The sequence below is a fragment of the Anolis carolinensis genome, chromosome 2, assembly GCF_035594765.1.
Source record: "Anolis carolinensis isolate JA03-04 chromosome 2, rAnoCar3.1.pri, whole genome shotgun sequence".
Lineage (NCBI taxonomy): Eukaryota > Metazoa > Chordata > Lepidosauria > Squamata > Dactyloidae > Anolis > Anolis carolinensis.
In genome coordinates, this window is record NC_085842.1 from 66,976,149 (window position 1) to 66,999,064 (window position 22,916).

At 40.0% G+C, this 22,916-nt stretch overlaps 1 protein-coding gene across 2 annotated transcripts in view; it reads left to right on the top strand.

Annotated features, from left to right (window-relative positions):
* Positions 1-9,545: 9,545 nt before the first annotated feature.
* dennd6a (DENN domain containing 6A) overlaps positions 9,546-22,916 on the top strand; it is a 32,924-nt gene continuing 19,553 nt past the window's right edge. For both annotated transcript variants that reach the window (XM_062969873.1, XM_003217758.4), the window contains exons 1-8: positions 9,546-9,979; positions 14,671-14,709; positions 14,786-14,828; positions 16,081-16,193; positions 16,874-16,954; positions 17,769-17,874; positions 19,973-20,052; positions 20,954-21,016. In XM_062969873.1, the coding sequence (XP_062825943.1) occupies positions 9,551-9,979; positions 14,671-14,709; positions 14,786-14,828; positions 16,081-16,193; positions 16,874-16,954; positions 17,769-17,874; positions 19,973-20,052; positions 20,954-21,016 (954 nt within the window). In that variant the 5' untranslated portion in view covers positions 9,546-9,550. The remainder of the gene's footprint in view (positions 9,980-14,670; positions 14,710-14,785; positions 14,829-16,080; positions 16,194-16,873; positions 16,955-17,768; positions 17,875-19,972; positions 20,053-20,953; positions 21,017-22,916) is intronic.

Sequence of the window (22,916 nt, forward strand, 5' to 3'; positions counted from 1 at the left end):
TTAAGGCTAAATTGCCTTGCCAAAATCAGGGTGCAAAAATAACCAACTCCTCAAACCCAAAAAACTAATCCACATCAAAAATAATACATTATACTGCAATATTACTACTAATATGTGATATATAATATACAATTATATTATTATATATTATTGTGCTAGATTATTATACCACAATATATATAATACAATACCAGTACATTATACTGTTAGTGTTATATAATAATATATTATATGTTGTAGTATATACAATATATTATAATTATAACATTATTAATATTACATACAATATTAATTGTATACAATATAAAGTTATTTGAGAGGCCTCATATCTAATTCAATGGCCATGGCTTAATGCTATCTCATCCGGGGATGTGTAGTTTGGTGAGGCATCAGCATCTTTTGGCAGAGAAGGCTCAAGACCTTGTAAAACTACAGCCCCCATGACTCCATAGCATTGAACCAAGGCAATTAAAGTGGATTCATTCCACAGCATAGAGGCCCTCCCAAGTTTTTTTCATTGCTGGAAGCTTTGGTACTCAAACACATTTGTTTTTAAAGAAGGAATTCTAAGCAGGCAGCAACTGTGATGCACACTTTTTTGGGCCAAATTACAAAGTGCACTTTCTGCTGTTGCATGTTACATGCAGCAGCAAAAACTTCTTTGGTTTCAGGGTTTTGAAAATTGAGGTGCGCGTTAGATTCTGTGGTGCATTAGACTCCAGTAAATACGGTAATAGTGACTTATTGAAGCACAATGCATCTGGTTTACATGGGCAAGGCTTTTCACTTTCACCACCCCCGCAAATCACTGGAGAACAAGAAACTGCCATATAATGCTTGAATGCTAAATTAATATGGATATTTCATGAGGGAAGAATACATTTGACAGCTTGTCAAGGAATACTTTCCTGCCAAGAGACAATATCAACACATTGACAGCATACACTTTCCGCCAAGACTCCAGTTGCCAAATTCATTCAAGTTATTCCATTAAAAAATAAAGGTAGTTTAAGCAAAACATGTCTAATCAGCATTTTAAAACAATCTGAAAAGGAATCTATAATTCAACTTTTAAAAGAACATTAATTGTTGACAACTACAAAAATGTAGCCATGGCTAAGAGTGCTATGAGACTACCAGGCATGGGCCAACTTGGGCCCTCCCTCCAGGTGTTTTGGATTTCAACTCCCACAATTCCTAACAGCCCAAGTTTGCCCATGCCTATATGAGATACATTTGGTCTGTCCCAAACATCATGAAAATGACTTTTTACACAGTGCAGAAGGGCCAGGAAAGAAAAGTGAGGGTTGAGACAAGTGGAAGGGAAACCCAGGTATACAGTTTAGTCCTTCCTCAGTTGAGTCTGCAGTTTGTAGTTTATGTTAGCAAAGTGCACAGTAGTTTTTGTGTCTTGTCATGAGTGGAAAAGCAAAGGAACCTGGAGTAGCATCCTTCAAGAACTGAGAACGATGCTGTTGGTGTGAAAGCTGTTTCTGAATACTTCCCTGCTCGCCAAAGCTCTGACTTGTCTTTCTCCTGCAGCTCAAAACCCAGCTCAAAGGACATCACTTTGAGACAGTTGAAAAGGCCCAGGCAGCTGTGAGGAAGGATTTGAATAACATCTCAAGTTAAGACTTCCTCCACTGCGATGAAGAGGAGGAGCAACAACGCTGTATTCGGTCACAAGGAGCCTGTTTTGAAGGGGGAAACTATCATTGCATGTATGTTGAATAATTGTTTTTAAACCATTCTTAAGGTTTTGGGGACAGATCATGCCTGTGGTGCAATGCCAAGCAGGGAAGAGGCACTCCTTGATCCAAACCATCCTCCACAGTTGAGAAAAAGTCTCACAACATTTCACATTAAAACGGCAAACATGATATGATTTCAGTAAGGCCTTTGACAAAGTCCCCCATGACCTTCTTGCAAGCAAACGTGTCAAACATGGGCTAAGCAATGCTACTATTAGATCTGTAATTGGTTAAGTAACCCAAAGGGTGCTCGCCAATGGTTCCACTTAATCACAGAAAGAAGTTCTGTTCAACATCTTTATTAATGACTTGGATGAAGGTTTAGGGGGCATGCTTATCAGGTTTGCAGATGACACCAAATTAGGAGGGATAGCTAATACTCCAGAGGGCAGGATCAAAATTCAAAATGACCTTAACACATTAGAGAGATGGGCCAAAACTAACAAAATGAAGTTTAATGCACGATACTCCACTTAGGCAGAAAAGTGAAATGCAAAGATACAGGATGGGTGATGCTTGGCTCGACAGCAGTACGCGTGAAAAAGATCTTGGGAGTCTTTGTGGGCAAGAAGTTAAATATGAGCCAACAGTGTGATGCAGCAGCTACAAAAGCCAATGGGATTTTGGACAACATCAAAAGGTGTATAGTGTCTAGATCGAGGGAAGTCATGGTGCTTCTCTATTCTGCTTTGGTAAGACCTCACCTCGAATAGTGTCCAATTCTGAGCACCACAATTGAAGGGACATATTGACAAGATGGAATATGTCAGAGGAGGGTGACTAAAATGATAAAGGGCCTGGAGAACAAGCCCTATGAGGAGCGGCTTAAAGAGCTGGGCATGATTAGCCTGCAGAAGAGAAGGCTGAGAGGAGACATGATGCGGGCCATGTATAAATATGTGAAGGTAAGTCATAGGGAGGAGGGAGCATGCTTGTTTTCTGCCGCCCTGGAGACTAGGACGTGGAACAAAGGTTTAAACTACAGGAAAGGAGATTCCACCTGAACATTAGGAAGAAGAGCTGTTCAGCAGTGGAACTCTGCCTTAGAGTGTGGTGGAAGCTGCTTCCTTGGAAACTTTTAAACAGAGGCTGGATGGCCATCTGACAGGGGTGCTTTAATTGTGCTTTTCCTGCAGGGTGGGGGTTGGCCTGTGTGGCCCCTTCCAACTCTATGATTCTGATAGGAAGCGGAGGAGCCGCCTCGCGTGGGGTTTGCCCAAAGCAAGGCTGAGGGGCGCCTAAGTTGCTCTGCGCAGGCGCTGAGCCGCAGCGCGCCCTGGCAGCACATGCGCGGATAGGAGCCTTTAACGAACCGCGCCTCTTCCGGATCTCTTGAGAGGAGTTTGTTTCCCTGGTTGAAGTTCAGTGAGTCCTTTCCCAGAGCGAGCAGGGAAAGATATATGCGAAGGCCGGCAAAATAATGCCCTCACTGTCCTCAGGGGACCTGAAAAGTTAATTCTCGAGGACGAAAGTATTACAATATCAGGACTTCCCCATAGCCCGCAATACGAAACGGATAATTATTATAGATCCGTAACAGTGTGCACTACAAACGTGTACATGGGGCCTACATATCTTAAAGCAGGCATAGGTAAACTTCGTAGGTTGTCGGGAATTGTGGGAGTTGAAGTCCAAAATACCTGGAGGGCCAAAGTTTGCCCATATCTACCCCAAAGGCGCCTGACCTGTTTGGTACCTGGATGGGAGGTCGCCAACCAGTACCATATTTCAGTGAAAGCCCTGGCAAACCCACTTAGACTATTCTTGCCCCTACTACACTAGTCAAAAGGCAACTTGAAGACACATATATATCACGAGGAGGGGGAAACGTTTGTTTCGTGCTGCTCTGGACACAGAGCAATAGATTCAAATGGCAGGAAGATTGAGAAGAACTCCCCGACAGTGAGAGCTGTTTGTTTCCACGAGGGTCTTCCTCCAGGTGCAAACCAAGAATGGGCAACGTGGAAATCCCTGAACACACTCAGAAGAGGAGTTGGGAGATCAAAAGACAACCTAGCAAAATGGCACTACCTAGAAGAATCCTACACCTTGTGTAACTGTGGAGCAGAACAAACAACTCAGCATCTGTATGCTTGCCCACAATGCTCTGCCTCGTGTACAGAGGAAGAACTGTTTAAAGTTACAGACAATGCAGTCACTGTTGCCCGTTTTTGGTCTAAAACTATTTAGCAGCTTGCGATCCCTTCATTTTATCAGTTTTAAACGTATTTATTATGCAATGCTTTTGACACGAAACAAGCTGTTTGGCAACGGAATAGGATACATCCTTGGAGAGTGATGGGGTCTCCTTTGAGACTGAATGGCCATCTGTCAGGAGGGCTTGGATTGTATGGTCCTGCGTGGCAGAATGGCGTTGGACTGCACGGTCCTTGGGGTCTCTTCCAACTCTATCATTCTTGGATTCTATACATATGCATAGCTAGTGATTCAAATATACTGTGCCAACAACTCCAGTACCTTATCCCATAGCAACTCTCAGATAATACAAAGTCAACAATACAGTAGAGTCTCACTTATCCAACATAAATGGGCCGGCAGAATGTTGGATAAGCGAATATGTTGGATAATAAGGAGGCACTAAGGAAAAGCCTATTAAACATCAAATTAGGTTATGATTTTACAAATTAAGCACCAAAACATCATGTTATGCAACAAATTTGACAGAAAAAGTAGTTCAATACGCAGTAATGCTATGTAGTAATTACTGTATTTACGAATTTAGCACCAAAATATCACGATGTATTGAAAACATTGACTACAAAAATGCGTTGGATAATCCAGAACGTTGGATAAGCGAGTGTTGGATAAGTGAGACTCTACTGTATATCTAATAGGTTTTTTTTATGTTGTTTCATTTTCTTCCATAAGTAATTTCAACTAACACCTATTGGGTGACCATGGGCAAGCTGCGTGCTCTCAGCCTCAGAGAATGGCAAAACCCTCTTCTGAACAAATCTGGCATAGAAAACCCAGCGCCCTTCTACACAGCCATATAACCCAGAATATCAAAGCAGAAAATCCCACAAAATCTGTTTTGAATTGGGTTATCTGGGTCCTCATTGCCATATATTCCAGTTCAAAGCAGATAATGTGGGATTTTATACAGCTGTGTGGAAGGGGCCCCAGTACAGTAGCTGTAGGAAATGACTTGAAGGCACACAGCAACAATAAGAATTTGAATGTAAAATCTACATTGGCTAGAATGTACATTTGAATAAAACGGCTCACTTTTTTCCTTATGTCAATTAATAGCAACATCCACAAGATACACATTCCAGATTAAAAAGCATTATATAAACCTTATGCATGAAACTGGCTGTAGAATACACTGCATAAATCTAAATTGCAGGTGGGGGAACACATCTTGAAGACACCCATAATAAAAACTAAATCTACTCATAATCTAACTACTTTCTGACCAGCTAATGAACACCAGAGTGTAATCTATATATATAGAATGAGGTTGCCAATACAGTAGAGTCTCACTTATCCAACATAAACGGGCCGGCAAAACGTTGGATAAGCGAATATGTTGGATAATAAGGAGGGATTAAGGAAAAGCCTATTAAACATCAAATTAGGTTATGATTTTATAAATTAAGCAGCAAAACATCATGTTATACAACAAATTTGACAGAAAAAGTAGTTCAGTTCATGGTAATGCTATGTAGTAATTACTGTATTTACGAATTTAGTACCAAAATATCATGATGTATTGAAAACATTGTCTAGAAAAATGCGTTGGATAATCCAGAATGTTGGATAAGCGAGTGTTGGATAAGTGAGACTCTACTGTAGCTTAATCCCACAAGCATGAGAAAAGGAAACTGCTGTGAGGCAGATCAACGCCTGTGAGCAGTTTCCTGCGTTTTGGTGTGTATTTTTGTTTCATGGGAAACCGGCCAGCTAATGACGTGTAAATATAACCCCTCCCCCACACATACCCCTGGACACTTTTGACTTTTTCTCTTGGCTTAATTTATCTCATTAGTGTCCCTCTGCTCCCAACATCTGCTTTCTTGGAAAATGTTATAGGGCTGATCTTAGAAGCTTCAAATGAAATGCATAATGCAGTGATAACTTTATATGAATGTAGACTTTAAAATCCGTTTTCCCAACATGGCTATCAAGCATTTTTGATGTCCTAATGTATGGAACTGTGATTCAGCTATATGTTGTTTAAAGGGAAAATAATCCATCCACCCATCCATCCATCAAGAATTTGCCACCAAGCGTTGGAATAGAATTTACTGAATGTGTTGTCGAAGGCTTTCATGGCCAGAATCACTGCGTTGCTGTGAGTTTTCCGGGCTGTATGGCCATGTTCCAGAAGCATTCTCTCCTGACGTTTCGCCTACATCTATGGCAGGCATCCTCAGAAGCTGTGCGATCTGTTGGAAACTAGGCAAGGGGGGGGGGTTATATATCTGTGGAAAGTCCAGGGTGGGAGAAAGAATTCTTGTCTGTTTGAGGGAAGTTTGAATGTTGCAATTGGCCAGCTTGATTAGCATTTAATGGACTTCCAGATTCAAAGTCTGGCTGCTTCTTGTCTGAGGGAATCTTTGTTGGGAGGTGTTAGTTCAGTGGTCCTCAACCTGTGGGTCCCTGGATGTTTTGGCCTACAACTCTCAGATACCCTTGCCAGTTTACCAGCTGTTAGGATATCTGGGAGTTGAAGGTCAAAATATCTGGGGACTCACAGGTTGAGAACCACTGTTAGCTGATTGTTTCTTGTCTAGAATTCCTGTTTTCTGAATGTTGCTCTTTATTGTTCTTTATATGTTGTTCCTGATTTTATTTATTTATTTATTTATTTCAATCATTTATACCCCGCTCTTCTCACCCGGGGGGACTCAGGGTGGCTTACAATTGGCAATTGATGCCGTTACACTGATATACAATGAACTAAAACGTTAAAACAGTTAAAACAGTCATAAAATACAATATACAAAGTTTAAAACAATGCAAAGTGCCCATGCCATTCCTTATGTACCAGACCTTATGCAAGAGCCTTAATTCAGACCGCGTCGAAGCCAACACATGCTTATTCTTTGAATGCCTGCGTACATAGCCAGGTCTTCAGTTTTTTTCTGAACCCCAAAAAGGATGGGGCCTGCAGAATGTCACTGGGGAGGGAGTTCCACAGCCGGGGAGCCACCACCGAGAAGGCCCTGTCTCTCGTCCCCACCAGCCGTGCCTGTGAGGCAGGTGGGACCGAGAGCAGGGCCTCTCCAGATGATCTTAAGGTTCTCGTGGGCTCATAGGGGAAGATACGTTCGGACAGGTAAATTGGACCAGAACCGTTTAGGGCTTTGTAGGCCAAGACCAGCACTTTGAATTGGGCTCAGTAGCATATCGGCAACCAGTGGAGCTGGCTTAACAAGGGAGTAGTACGCTCCCTGTATGTCGCCCCAGTTAACAATCTGGCTGCCGTCCGTTGTACTAGTTGGAGCTTCCGGGCCGTCTTCAAAGGCAGCCCCACATAGAGCGCGTTGCAGTAATCCAACCGGGATGTGACCAGAGCGTGGACCACCGTGGCCAAGTCAGACTTCCCAAGGTACGGGCGCAGCTGGCGCACAAGTCTGAGTTGTGCGAAGGCTCCCCTGGCCACCGCTGAGACCTGGGGTTCCAGACTCAGCGATGAATCCAGGAGAACCCCCAGACGGCGAACCTGTGTCTTCAGGGGGAGTGTGACCCCGTCCAACACAGGCTGTAACCCTATTCCCTGTTCAGCCTTACGACTGACCAGGAGGCCCTCTGTCTTGTCTGGATTCAATTTCAATTTGTTAGCCCTCATCCAGTCCGACACAGCGGCCAGACACCGGTTCAGAACCTGAACAGCCTCCTTTTAGAGTTTTTCTAATACTGAGAGCCAGACTTTGTTCATTTTCATGGTTTCCTCCTTTCTGTTGAAGTTGTCCATATGCTTGTGGATTTCAATGGCTGCTCTGTGTAGTCCAACATGGTGGTTGTTAGCATTGTCCAGCATTTCTGTGTTCTCAAATAATATGCTTTTGTCCAGGTTGGTTCATCAAGTGCTCTGCTATGGCTGACTTCTCTGGTTGAATTAGTCTGCAGTGCCTTTCATGTTCATTGATTCATATTTGGGTGCTGTTTAGGCAAATTTATTTATGTACTTTGTTTTATATCCCACCCTCTGTCCCTCACTGAGGGACTCTGAAGGTGCACACACTATGGAAATAATAATGCAGCTCGACTCCACTTTAACCGCCATGATTTAATGCTAAGGAATCATGGGTGTTATCTTTTGGTGGATAATGCTAAAGACCTTGTAGCACTACACATCCCATAGCATTGAGCCATGGCAATTAAATGGTGTCATGCTGCATTAATTCTGCAGTGCATCCTGGGAGAGCAGGATTCAAATCCTTGCTCAGGCTGGATCTACACTGGCATATAAAATCCAGATTATCATCTTTGAACTTGATATGGCAGTGTAGACTCATATAATCTGGTTCAAAGCAGATAATGTGGATTTTCTGCTTTGATCATCTGGTGGTGTACATCAAGCCTTATGGAAGCAATTTGGGGGACATGAGATGAATCACACTAAAAAAATCCCCACAATTCTTCCCTCCTCGGCATTTTCCAATAGTAAACCAACGTAACAGACGGGGCCTTCGGTATCTATTGGGACGTGATTCCAGGACACCTGTGGATATCGAAATCAGTGGAAGCTCATGTCCCATTATATACAATGGTTCAGGAGAAAATATGGCGGCCCTTATATAGGATGGCAAAATCAAGGTTTAAGGTCTTTAAGCAGATGGTTGGACCCATGGATGCAGAACCTGCAGATACGGAGGGGACATACTTCCATGGAGTGGACTTGGGGCCCTTCCACATAGCCATATAACCCAGAATATCAAGGCAGTTAATCCACAATATCTGCTTTGAACTGGGTTATCTTAAAGGCTAATTGAAGGTTAATGCCTTTATAGTCTGATTTTTAAGAGTCTATCATGTGGTAATTGTGTGTGATGTGTTATTTTATGTGTATTTAAGTTTAATTTTCTGTTATTTTTTGTTAGTTTTATATTGATATTGTTTTATCCACTGTTTGATTTATTATTTGTTTGTTTCCGGCATTGAATGTTTGCCATTTTGTTACTTTTGCTGGAACCCACTCTGAGTCCCTTTGAGGCGGGTTATGAATAAAGTATTATTATTATTAGAGGGAGGGCCTTCTCGGTGGTGGCCCCCAGACTTTGGAACGGCCTCCTGAGGGAGATCAGGCTAGCTCCAAACCTTCCGCACACAATTAAAGACCTGGTTTTTCCGACAAGCCTTTGATCATATTTAGACTGTCTAATGTACATATGAGGACTTTTAGATTCTTAGATCAGCACTTTACAATTTTGAGATTGAATACTGTTTTACCTACAGCAATTGCTGTATTTTATTGTTTTTACCAGGGGTTACTGTGAATTTATGATGTTATGTTAGACTGTTTATTGTCTATGTTTTTGTTTTGCACTTGTATTTTGTATGTCACACTTTAAGTGTTCAGTGAGTCGCCCCAAGTCCCCCTGGGAGATGGTGGCAGGATATAAAGTTTATTATTATTATTATTATTATTATTATTATTATTATTATTATTATTATCTGAGTCCACATTGCCATATAACTCAGTTCAAAGCAGATAATGTGGGATTTTATACAACTGTGTGGAAGGGGCCTTGGAAGGCGGCTGGGGCTTCCTACTTAAAGTGACTTTTCCCACGACCTCGTACTGGTTGCTAGAGACTGTGAGAGTGATGCTCCTCCTCTTCCCCTCTGTTGGACAGTGGACTGTTCCACTGCCCTCCCCTCTGCTCTCTCTGGGGCGGCTATGGCTCTTCCCACTGAGGAGTGAAAGGGGGGAGGCGGGGCCCCCGGAGAGGCACGCGTCACGTGGTCCCTCTCCCTCCCCCCCCTCCCCCCCGGGTTGGAGCCAGAGCCGGTGCCTTCAGCCGGAGGTGCTGGTGCGGAAAGCGGGAGCTCCTCTGACGCCGCCGCTGCTCCTGGCTATGTCTCTTCGAACGCTGCGTGAAGGCGGGCAGCTGGCGGAGACGGAGGAGGCCGAAGAAGGCGCGCCTGGGGCCCGGGTTTTGCCGCCTCCGCTGCTTCCCTGGGACCGCTTCTCGGCCTGGCTGCATTGCGCATGCGTGGTGGGCTTCGACCTGGAGCTGGGCCAAGCGGTGGAGGTGAGCGGGGGACAGACAGGCAGGCAGGCAGGGGAGAGCAAGAGGAATGGAAGGCAGGCAGGAGGCAGGGATCAATGTGTTGTCGAAGGCTTTCATGGCCGGAATCACTGGGTTGCTGTGAGTTGTCCGGGCTGTATGTTCATGTTCCAGAAGCATTCTCTCCTGACGTTTCGCCCACATCTATGGTGAAGGGCAGGCATCCTCTTTATTGTGAAGTTTGTTGGAAACTAGGCAAGTGGGGTTTATATATCTGTAGAAGGTCCAGGGTGGGAGAAAGAACTCTTGTCTGTTGGAAGCAAGTGTGAATGTTGCAATTAATCACCTTGATTAGCATTGAATAGCCTCGCAGCTTCAAAGCCTAACTGACTCATGCCTAGGGGAATCCTTTGTTGGGAGGTGTTAGCTGGCCCTGATTGTTTCCTGTCTGGACTTCCCCGATTTTCAGAGTGTTGTTCTTTATTTACTGTCCTGATTTTAGAGGTTTTTAATACTGGCAGCCAGATTTTGTTCATTTTCATGGTTTCCTCAAATCAAGGAATGTGAAAGGCACTGCAGACTAACCCAACCAAGAGAAGTCAGCCATAGCAGAGCACTTGATTGAACCAAACTGGACTCAGCATATTATTTGAGAAGACAGAAATGATGGATTACTCTAACAACCACCATGTCAGATTACACAGAGAAGCCATTGAAATCCACAAGCATGTGGACCAGGGGTCCTCAAACTTTTTAAGTGGAGGGCCGGTTCATGGTCCCTCAGACTTTTGAGGGGCCGAATTATCATTTGAAAAAAAATACGAATAAATTCCTATGCACATTGCACATGTCTTATTTGTAGTGCAAAAAAATAAAACAGCAACAATAAAAGAACAATACAATATTTTAAAATAAAAACAATTTTAACTAACATAAACCTATCAGCATTTCAATGGGAAGTGTGGGCCTGCTTCTGGCCAATGAGATAGTCAAGTTAATTAGGACTGTTGTATGCCTTGAAGTCATTTCAGACTTTGGGCAAGCCTAAGTCTAAAACTGAGAGTGGGGGCCAGGTAAATGACCTTGGAGGACCGCATCCGGCCCCCGGGCCTTAGTTTGGGGACCCCTGATGTGGACAATTTCAACAGAAAGCAGGAAACTATGATAATCAACAATGCACATTAAAGGGTTTCCTTCCTGTGTTTTTTTCTTTTTTGGGGGGAGGGGGGTTTGTCTGACCGCCACAGTTTGAACTGCATTGAACAAATCTTGCCAATAGAACCCAGTGATAGATTCACCTTAGTTGAAGACACACAAGAACAAAACTCCATTCAGATCTGATGCCTTGAAGATGGAAAAGGAGATGATTGCAGAGGGAGCCACTTCATAAGGGAAGTTATACTCAAAACAGGACTCCTGGGCAGTCAGTTCATGATTATTATTGTGTGATAAGTAACTATTATAAACAGTTCCTCTCCTATATATCTTTGTGTAGTGAAAGGATGGTGATTGCAAAAGGGAACATGGAATAAGGAAAGTGATAGTCAAAACAAAATAGACAGGAGTTTCAAGACTGAATATTATGTTATTGTCTGACAGATAACTATGTTAGCACTTGCTGTCCTATATGTAGCTCTTGTTAATTTGATGTCTTTTTAGTCAATGAGTTTTAGATTTGACATTATTTTAATTGCAGCATAAGCACAGTAATTGTATGAATGACATCTTATGCAGTTTTTCTTTAGTGAAAAGACACTGAAACAAGATAGGGACAATGAGTTAGTATACTCCTTATAGCTATTTCTGTTGAGTTGCTGTGAGTTTTCCGGGTTGTATGGCCATGTTCCAGAAGCATTCTCTCCTGACGTTTCACCCACATCTATAGCAGGCATCCTCAGAGGTGTGAGATCACACCTCTGAGGATGTCTGCCATAGATGTGGGCAAAAAGTTAGGAGATAATGCTTCTGGAATATGACAGTACAGCCTGGAAATCTCACAGCAACCCAGTGATTCTGGCCATGAAAGCCTTCAACAACACATATTGACACAGGCAAACTTCGGTCCTCCAGATGTTTAGGACTTCAACTCCCGCAGTTCCTAACAGCCGGTAGTCCAAAACACTTGGAGGGCTGAAGTTTGCCTGTGCCTAGTAGGATTTTGATGTATTTCTATCGCAGTAGGTTTTTTTAAATATTGTGAGATTTATAAAGAAACTGTTTGAGTGGAAAACTGACAAGATCTAAAACAAATACAGTATTTCTAAGGAACAGCCAATATCAACATATCTGGCTCTTTATCTTGTATTTTTAATGGTTGCTAAGTAAAGAACATTGCTTTCTTTATAAAAAAAAGAAGAAAAGAAAAAAGCTCTTCTGATTGAAATACTGAAATACTAGTCTTGTAAAGGGTTATGAAGAGGCATTTGTGTTTCTGCACTGATTCTCTCCTTCTGTGTCTTATTTTAACTAAGCATCACTGTGAAATCTGAATAAGGCAGGTTATGTTTAGTGTTAGTCACTAAATTGTGATCTCTTAAGTGTGGTTTAGTTTGGGCAAAACAAAAAGATGAATTGGCACATGAAAAGAAAGCTTCAGAGCCTTCAGACCATTTTTCCAAATATGATGCCCTCATAACAGCCATTTGTACATTAATGTAGTTTTGGGCAATGCACATTATTTATAGCCATCTTCATGCTTGTGTATTTCTTCTTCCCTCCTATCCTAGAGAAGGCATTTGGAAACTTTTACTGAAACCAAAATATTACCCAAACCAGGAACTGTGGGTAATTCTAGCTATGATTTAATTTCAACAAGCCAGAAATAATGAGTTGAAATTTTCTTGTTTGAATTAGTCATATTTAGTTCATAACTTCAGTTAAATGTAGGTTTCCAAATACTGTCTCTAAGCACTATAGAAAGAGGAAAGGGTATATCTGTAATCCTATGCTTTCGTGTGCATTTTAGCAATTCATGGATGCTTTGCTGAAGTCACTGTAGTATGATATAGCGCTATGGCTGTACATATACCCAGGGTGCTCTAGACAATTTTACATCTCCCTGCTGCTTTCAGATAGGAACTCAGTTATAACTTACAATGTTGCCAAGTTCTGCACAGCAGCAATTAAAATACGGCAGTCGATGACTAATAGCACAAGCTAGTACAAGTCAAGATTTGATCTAGCAGGAAATTGGGATTATAGTCTTATAATTATAGTATGGATGTTGCTCCCTCCTCTGTTTGATTGGACCTTCCCTTCTCTGTGCCTGATAAGAACCCCAATTACCTCCCTTCAGACTCCCTTTCTTTTAATTCCACTAATTGTGTTTGATTTTGATATAATTCTGTATATGGCTTTGTCTTAGATTCTGGTCTTAATTGTCTTGATGTCCTGGCAATGCACTTATTTTAATGTTTTAAAGTTTTAAAGTTTTAAATTTCCTGACCGTTAGACCTAATGTGTTTGTGTGGGACCGGGTCCCTCTTCTTATGTGTTGGTCATTGACCGTAATAAAGTGAACTTGAACTTGAACTACTGCTATCTTTTCATGGAGGCTTGAGCAACTGCTAGAAGTTGGGCAGTGATGCATGGAGTCACATTTTACCACTTAAATCTGTATGGGCTTGAAAAGGGCGGGTTGCTCCTAAATTTTTAAAATTGTACTGAGCAATTGGGGCATTCCTGACAGTTTTTGAACAACAATATTTTGTCAAGGGTTCTTGTGACCCCTGATAAGGCTGCAAAAAACCCTCAAAACCCTGGAGGAATGCATGCTGGCTATAAGCCACGTTTCCCCTATAGTGCTGTTGTAGTGTAATGTACTTTCTTGAACATATGCCCGTCTTTCTTTTGTTGTTTTGGGTCTGTTTAGTACTTGGGCTAGAGACAACCAGGGCATACCAGTGACCCCTAGATATATCTGGGAGAGATTACTATGCGAAATCCTAAAAATTGCTTCCAATCAGAATTGGCGTCATTAGCTTAGATGGACTAGTGTTCTGAATCAGTGTAAAGCCGTTCCCTTGGTTTGACGTGTGCAAGAGTGGTGTGTATTGCCTTAAAGTAAATACCAGTATAAGGGCGGTGTTATTTGATGTCCTTGTCTGACAGGCTCAGTTTGTATCAGCAAAGTTGTAAGTAGCCTTCCATTAGAGTCCTTTGTGTTTCAAGGAATACCATATGATATCTAGGGAGGCAAGGAATGATTTATTAATCATTAAAACAAATGATTACACAGGAATGGGCAGCTTTCTATGAATCAAATATTATAGGGAAATCCATGGTGCTTATTCTCCAAGTTGCCAATCCATGCTAAATTTCTCTATCTCAAGTCGGGTTTTAATGTTACAGATTTGTATAGCAACTCACAATATAAAGTTGGGGGACCATTGATCAGAAGACAAAATATTTTATTGAGTTTATGTAAACTCTCTGAAAGCTCACAACCTCAGAGGATGCCTGCCATAGATGTGGGCGAAATGTCAGGAGAGAGAATGCTTGTGGAACATGGCCATACAGCCCGGAAAATGCACAACAACTCTCTGAAAGCAACTCTGAATAAAACCAAAGAGTTATAGATTACAGTTGCTGAATTGAAGGGTATGTGCTACTTTTTGAGAATCATGTTTTTACAGGCAGGTTAGGGCAACTACACCCAACTTGCAGTATAATAGATTGTTTTATTATACAACTAATTCAGAGTTTGTCATTTGCAGGTAATATATCCTCAACATGCAAAACTTACAGATAAAGAGGTGAGTAGAAGCTTCAGAAGATTTTTATAACATATCATATTCCCTCCAAAATGTAACTTTTATTTTTCTCCCCTAGAAAACCAATATTTGCTATTTGTCTTTCCCAGATTCCAATTCAGGTAATTATTTATCGGCTCTGCATGCTGTGTACAAATGTAAAATATCAATGTAGTGTTAAGATAGAATTTTGCTATGGCTATGCTTATTCTAGTTAATTTTTAATTTTATTTAGTGAACTATGAAATACATGGTAGTAAATCATTTTTCATACCTGAGGAGCTCAAAATCCTTAACAAACAATGATGAATCCAGTGTAAGCTGTTGTGAACGAGGTATATAGTTACCCATACAGAACTGATGAGACCCAAATGTTGCCATAGTGGTATCAGGATGTGATCACTTAGGGATCCAGGGATGTAGCTAGGGCTTCAGGGTGGGGCCTAGGTAAAAGCATTAGCAAGTACCACACTGCACAAAATTAAGTAGATACAAGAAAGCTACTGTACCTAAAATTAAGTTAATGTATTATTAATTTGACTTTGGGTTAAAATGCTAAATAAAATCACAGTGGCTTTCAACTATCCCAATGCCTTTGTACTCCTCTCTGGAATGCCAGAGGCTAAGTTTTCTTTGAGAGAGTGGTGTAGTGGAACATGTTTTTTCTTATCCACAAGACTTACAACAATGTGGTGAATGATGGTTGTGATTATGATGAAAAACAACAACATGTAAGAAAAAAATGTGCAGAATCACCCTTAAGAAGAGTCTTCTCTTTTCAGACCTTCCATTCATGACAACTGTGCTACATTGGGAACATATTTATTAAAATTTTAAACGAGAGTATTTTACTTCAGATGTCATGTATGATTCTGCATTCCTTCACTGAGAACATTTGAGAAATGCATCTTCATGTGCCCCATGGTCTGAATGATACATTTGTCAACTTGAAAGAGAACAGCTTAATGATGTCCAGGAAAAACATGATCATGTTATTTAATGTATTTTATGTAAGGCAATATGCAATAGGCTTTAAGCATTCATCGATTCTAGTATCCATGGTTGTCCTTGGATCGCAGTCCAGAGGATACTGAAGGTCCGCTGTACTTGTGAACTGACAAGGTTTTTTTCCTGTCAGGATGGAGGAGGGTAATATTTGCACTAGCCATTGTGTTTGGTAATGTTTGTCCAACATAAAACAGAGGCTACCTACAGTGGGCTTCTGCTGGTTTGGTTTCTACAGGTATTTTTTTTACTTCTGTGGTAGGATCAGATAAGTATCTCTTAGCAATGCTATAGCTAAATATGTTCTTTTGACATATTTCCAACTCAGTATAGTACTTGTTGTTTTCCTTTTTTTCCTTCTTGGCCCAGGTTGCCTTGGAGACACACAGTTTTGTTTTAGATTTCGACAGTCTTCTAACAGAAAGCTTTCATGGCATTGCCTGCTGGACCAGTTTGACAGAGACCTACCCATTTACCTGAAGGTTGGAAAGTAGACCCTTTCTCTTGGCAAGCAAGGCATTGCTTTTTAATTTTAAGCAGGCAATGACCCTTGCTTCATAATGAAATTACAAAGTTCATTTTTAAGCTTGTTCTTCAAAAGCATATCTCAGCAGATATCTAACATTGGTTTCTGTTGTGTGACAAAACAGCAAAACATTCTAATGTTTAACATGTTAATTATTCTTTGTACTGGAATGTAGATGCTGAACAGAAACTTTTAAACTCCTGTCCAAATTGTATCTATTCCTTCAGAATCTGATCTGAATGTTGCTGTACTCAGTTGTATTCTTAATTGTTCTAATTGTTTAAGTCTTCTGTTGTTTGCCTGCCAGTGAAACTCCTGAGCATTGTTGAGGGAGTTTGTAAAATATAGTATAACAATAAACAATTTCTTATAATTTCAGAAATGTTGGGTCCTAAGATAAAATCTATCTTTCAGTATTATTTATTTAATGCAGTGGCTATTTGGGTTGCGTGGAACTTCAGAGTGCTTCAATAGTTCACAGTGTCATAGACAATATTAACTGAAATTGTAAATACACTGAAGCGATATTCTCATGGAATATTATGAAGGCATCTCTTAAGATGAAATGTGTTTTCTGAACTTCAGGTGTGCCTAAAATTATGAAGCATAATGGAATATTTTGATGTTTCTTTTCAGAGGGATCCAGCATATTTTTATGGCTATGTGTATTTCAGACAGGTTCAAGACAAGACATTGAAGAGAGGCTACTTCCAGAAGGTAATTTTATTTTTAGGAAGAGTGTTCATGGTTGCTATTTTAAATGCATTTACTACAGACATTTGGATTGAAATCAGTAGCATATATTCCACATAATATGCTGAAAATGAATGATTCAATATCCTGCAGTATTAGGTTTTTAATTCTTAGGCTAAGGCCAATAAAATAATAGTACACGGTTGCAGGCAATTCCCGATGTTGTTTATTTATTTAAAACATTTCCCCTGCCCTGATCTTAGACAGAAAGTCTCTCAAACTAGTAAAAGATATGCAGTATAACTTTATTGTCCTCGGGATTGCAATCTGTGCTTAAGACATGATATTAAGGGAAAAGTCATGGTGGTGCTGATAATAAAATGCTTATGATGAGTGAATAGAAATTATTAAACTATCTTGGAAAAAAGTAAGCAAAGAAAATAGAACAATAGTTTTATTATTCTGCATTTTTGTACTCCTCTCAATAAAGCAGCATACGGGGTTCCAGAGGCATGTTAGTAGAAAATGTATTTGGAATGCCATGAGTAGGGAAGGGGCTTCCTATGCTATTTATCTTGTACTCCAGATGAGTCATTTGGGTTTTTTTGCAGGTAGATACATGAAGCATCTAATTCATCCAATAGATGTATTAGTGGTCAGCACAAACAATATTGTTTTTCTATAAGGGAATAAAAATATCATAATACTGAAAGTATAAATATATGTATGCATGTGTGAATGTATTTAGCAAGACACCGATGAATAAATTAACGCTTACACTGAATACTAATAGTGGCTTTGACAAAAGCTAAACATGAATTATTTTATTTTGTGCTAGTCCTTGGTCCTGATCAGCAAGCTGCCTTATATCCACTTTTTTCACACTGTGCTTGGACAAATAGCACCTGAATATTTTGACAAGAATGAACCTTACTTGGAAGCAGGTTGGTAATACGGATTATCAATTTATATTGAAATATGAAAATTAATGTAAATTGTATATTTGCACCATTCTAGTAAAATAGAAGTACACTGTAAATATTTGGCTTACAGAAGGGCACATCAGATAAAATTGATAGGCTTTAGAGTACTTGTGTATAGGTACTCAGTTTATCAGCTGCAGAAAGATGTGTGGTACAGTCAGGAGAACAATGGTAAGTAATATTCATTTGTGGTTTTAATCTGTGGTAGTGATAGTGAGAGAGAGAGAGAAAGAAATCTTTTATTCAAACTGGAAGAATATTCACCAGTGGTTCCTCTTAATCCTGGAGAGAAATGGCTAATGGAATGCTTGTTCCTGGACCCTTTGTGGTTGTATTAATGACTTAGACAGTGGAATATTAAATTTGAAGATAACATCAAATTAGGGGAGATAGCTAGTACTCTATAGAGTTTAGTATTCACAATTCAAAATTACCTTAATAGGTTGGAGAACTTGTTAAAGCTAATCAACGAAAATTCAACAAAGATAAAATGTGAGCTATTACACTTAGGCAGAAATGATGAAATTCACAAATATACCTTATTTGACAATAGTACACGTGAAAGGGATTTTGGAATTTTAGTAGACCGACCTATACATGAGTGAATGGTGTGATACAACAGCTAAAAAAACCAAATGCAATTCCTTGCTGCATCAATAGGAGTATAGTATGCCATCGTTTTTACAAAGCCAAAGAAAAAGGACTGGTACACCATATAGTTGAGTTAGGCAGTGCTATGCAAAATGGTGATCCCTGGACAGGTGTCAGGCCATGAGCCGTAGTTTGCCAAGATGCAGAAATATGCTACTGGTCCCTGGCATAGTTGTTAAGAATACTTCTTGTATTGTTCAAAGCTTTCATGGTTGGAATCACTGGGTTGTTGTGTGGTTTCTGGTTTATATGGCCATGCTCTATCAGCATTTTCTCCTGACCTTTCCTCTGCATCTCTGGCTGGCTTTTTCAGAGGATCATCTGAAGATGCCAGCCACAGATGCAGGCAAAACATCAGGAAAAAATGCTGCTAGAACACAGTTGTACAGCCCAGAAAACACACAACACCCCGATACTTTTTGTGTTTTGTACACTGAAGTCATAGACAAAGGACTCGAAGGGCTGAAATACACCACTTGATTTTTAGAAAGTTGTACATCTTGTCTGTTGAAATCAGCCTGAGATGAGCTGAGTATTTGATTTTTTGATGTGGTCATTGCTTCCTTCATGGAGGAAGAGGCCAATGCAGATTTGAAGGAAGTTGTGGTAAGGGTTTTGTTGAAGGAACCCAACTTGGAGCCTGTGGCTTTTGATAAATTTACCTAATGTCAAATTTACCATTCTTGAACGAGCTGTAGAATATGTGTGGCCTCTCAAATGTGGGTGATACTGATTAGTTATACCCAGTCGGATTTCAGGCCTGGTTATGAAATGGAAACATTTGATGACTTTTACTGTCTAACCCGGAGTTTTATAAACATGTTCCACCAGAGGTTTCTAAGGGTACCACAGAGATTGTGACTAAAAAGTATTTTTTCCTGCTCCAGAGCTACAGTGGCTTCCTGGGATCTGCAAATTATTTCAAGGGTCCCTTGAGAGTAAAAAAAGGTTGAGAAATACTGGCCTGTCAGGTGTGTTCATATTTAGGTCTTCTGTACTCAGAGATCTCTAACTGTGGCATCTTTCAGTTTTGTTTATTCACATTGGACTTAAGTAGGTGCAATGTTAATGCGATTCCAGCCTTGTTTTGGGAAGCAGCGACAGAAAATAGCACTGCTCCATTGAAAGGCCGTTGATCAGTGGTGGAGTGGGGAATGTTCAGCTTGCATGTAGCCCCTGAGCAATTTTTTGGCTGGCCAGGGCCTCCTGCGCATCCTGCATAATGCTCTCTTGAGAGCATGGGGGAAACTCTGCCATGTTTTCATGCCTCTGGGGAGTGGTAGCCCCAGCAGAAGCCTTTTAAAAGAACAGGATGTGGGTAAATGATGTGGGTATGTTGGGTGAGAGGCTTTTTGTCATGTATTTTAGAGTTGAGGGTGATTTTAAAAAAATTATTGTCCATTTTCAGCTTGCAATGATATTGATCGATGGCCACCACCAGTCCCAGGGAAAACTCTCCATTTGCCTATTATGGGAATTGTAATGAAGGTAAATTTACATCAATGCTTGTCTTGTTCGTTTGAATCTAGTCACGTACTTTGGTTATAGTGTGTTTTTTGTATGTAAATATGAAAACAAATAGAGGCATGGTCTCTGAACTCTGATCTTATGCTTGCAAGGCCCACAACAATTGGGAAAGGCAAGTAGTTCTCAAGAGAAGTGAAGAAAATACAAAAGGCTATGATATTTTTCTTTGTAGACTTCCCAGCTAAAAGTACCATATTTTTCCTTTTATAGATTGTATAGGGCTATTCAATGGTGGACATTTTTAGTTTTTAGTTTATTAAATTGCATGTGCTTTATACTCTTCTGTTGAAATCCATAACACTGAAGAGTTCTTAACATTGACTGAATCATGTGCATAGATTTTCTCTGGTGCAGTGTCTCTGGGTAAAACATTTAGCATTTATTTAGGAGCTAATCCTTTTCTCACTAACAAAACCAGGCTAGTCGTTTGAATAGTTTGTTGAAATCAATAGTTGTTTCTATCTGTATTCTTGAAATTTTATTCTTAATTTTCTTCTCTGAATACTTCGGATTGCTCATAGGGATCATACCTAAACAGATGGCATAATAAGAAACAGACCTTAAAAACTGTCCTGTTTGCACTAGAACTCTCAACATCCATAGCCAGTAACTGCCAGAAATAACTTTTCCAAACTCTGGTTAGGGATGTGTGGGTTTTGTGTGTTTTTACAGTTACTTCAGAAGCATTATTTTTTTTAAAAAACATTGGTTTTAAGGAGGAGCCATTAGTTGCAGTATTTTTTTTACAAATGTAAAGTTGCTGAAGTGTTGCTTTCAGAAGTGAATGCCTCTAATTTATAAGCTGGCATTAATTTTAGCACTCCAACTTGTAATCTAAAACCCATTGTATCTTTTTCTGAAGATGCGGATTCCTACCTGTCATGACAAGCCTGGAACAACTGAAGTGCTACAATCCACATACCAGGTAATTCACCAGCCACTTTAATACTCATTCAAAACAAACACTCTACTTTCAGATTTCAATTTCACCAATATAAAAGAACGTATATTTTATAATATAGGAATAGAACTGCAGGTAATAAAATGTAACATGAGAACTGTAGAGTGGAAAATTTTGTCAGTATATTCTCAAGAGTAAATTTCAGCAAGTGCTAACAAATGTTAGAATCCTGAGCAAAAAACAATTCTGTTCTGTAATGGAGAGAGTACAGTTGTAAAGAAGTTAACTAAGGCTATTTCTATGTCCTCCAGGTCTTTTTCAGACTCCCCTCCCAATGAAAGTAGGAAATTATCCATGCACCTCCACGGTTGTCAGTGCCTACCCCAATGCAGAACTAAGAAAGAGTTCCTACAAGAAAATATTATTCTTAGTGGTCAGGTCTAGTGAGTGTCTCACTATAGTCCTGTGCCATAGGTTTATTATAGGGGTGAGAATCATATGGCCTTCTAGCTCTTACTGGAATGTAACTTCTCTTGTTTCTTGATTATGCCAACTTAGTTGAATGACAGTTGCAGTATAGCAGCATTGGAAGGCCCACATGTTTCCCATCCTTGGTTTAGTATGAGATCTTAACTTATGGCCCATGGATTCATAGAGGCCACACTGTCCTCTAAGAGAGTCCACAAAGGCCTGAAAAAAATGTTATGAACTTTTACAGCTGAAATAGACAGGGGCACAAAATAAGGGTAATGGGAAGGGGGGGGGGAGGTATAATGATAAGAATAAGAATAAAGAAAGAAAACATGTATAAGTAGACAAAAGGTGTGTGGTAGAGAGATATGTAGTACAAGTTGTGATGGAAAAGCTAAAACGGATAAGAAATATGTTTTTAAATAACACAAATGTTTAGTTCTCCAAGGAAGGTTCTGCATTACAAAACATGTTTTAAAGTGTTCTTAAATGCTGGAACAAAATGGAAATCTAGACTGATGTGTTCTTTGAAAGACATGCACAGCCTTGAGGAAAACTACCAATGAGCTACCCTGAATTGTTTCAGTTATTAAGTAATAAATACAATGAAGTAAAAAAAATGTAATAGACTGAAAAGAAAGAAGATGGACTGGTGGATGAATAGATGACGGGACGGACAGACAGATAGATGGGTGGTCACATGTTGTTCTCAAAGAGCAGGAACCTTGCTGATATAGATATCATTTGTACGAAGTTTCATTATAAATCATTCAAAAGTTATGAAAATAACTTACTTGATAGCAAAAAATATACTCAGCATTTTCTGCTTCTACATGTGCTGTGAACATGCAACTGATTGAGGCAGCTTAGCAAAAAGAAAGCAGGAGACATTTCTTGCTACAGTCAGAAACTGGTTTAATAGCTTTTCTAAACTCCAGTGTTGTCCATGCCTTCCTTCACATGCTAGAAAAGTCCATTGCTTCTCTGTATTGTGTACATCTAAGTGGAGAATGTTCTTAAAGAAATATATAACAATAAGACTGTGTTCATGGGAAGAGAGAGTCTGAATTAATCGGTGTGGGTGAGTGTTCAGATGGACTTAGGAATAATAACTGTAATTATTGAAAATGATTATACTTCTTCAATTTCTGCGAATAAACATTTACTGTTTACTTGCCACTTGTGAAGTAAAGTGACTTTTTATCATGGTGAATTTTATAACTACATTTAGCTGCCTTAGGATGGATTACTCACTGAATTTGAAATATAACAGTTCTGATCTTCTTACTGAAAGTTCACTATGTTCACAAATGAAGCTTCTTCCAGTCATCTTTAAAAGTGCCACTTTATAGCAAGGAATATTTGTCAATTCGCTGAATGAAGAGAGGCCAGAATACAAGCAACAACCATAGTTGTTATAAATTTGTTGTCTGATGAGACCATAAAACCATCA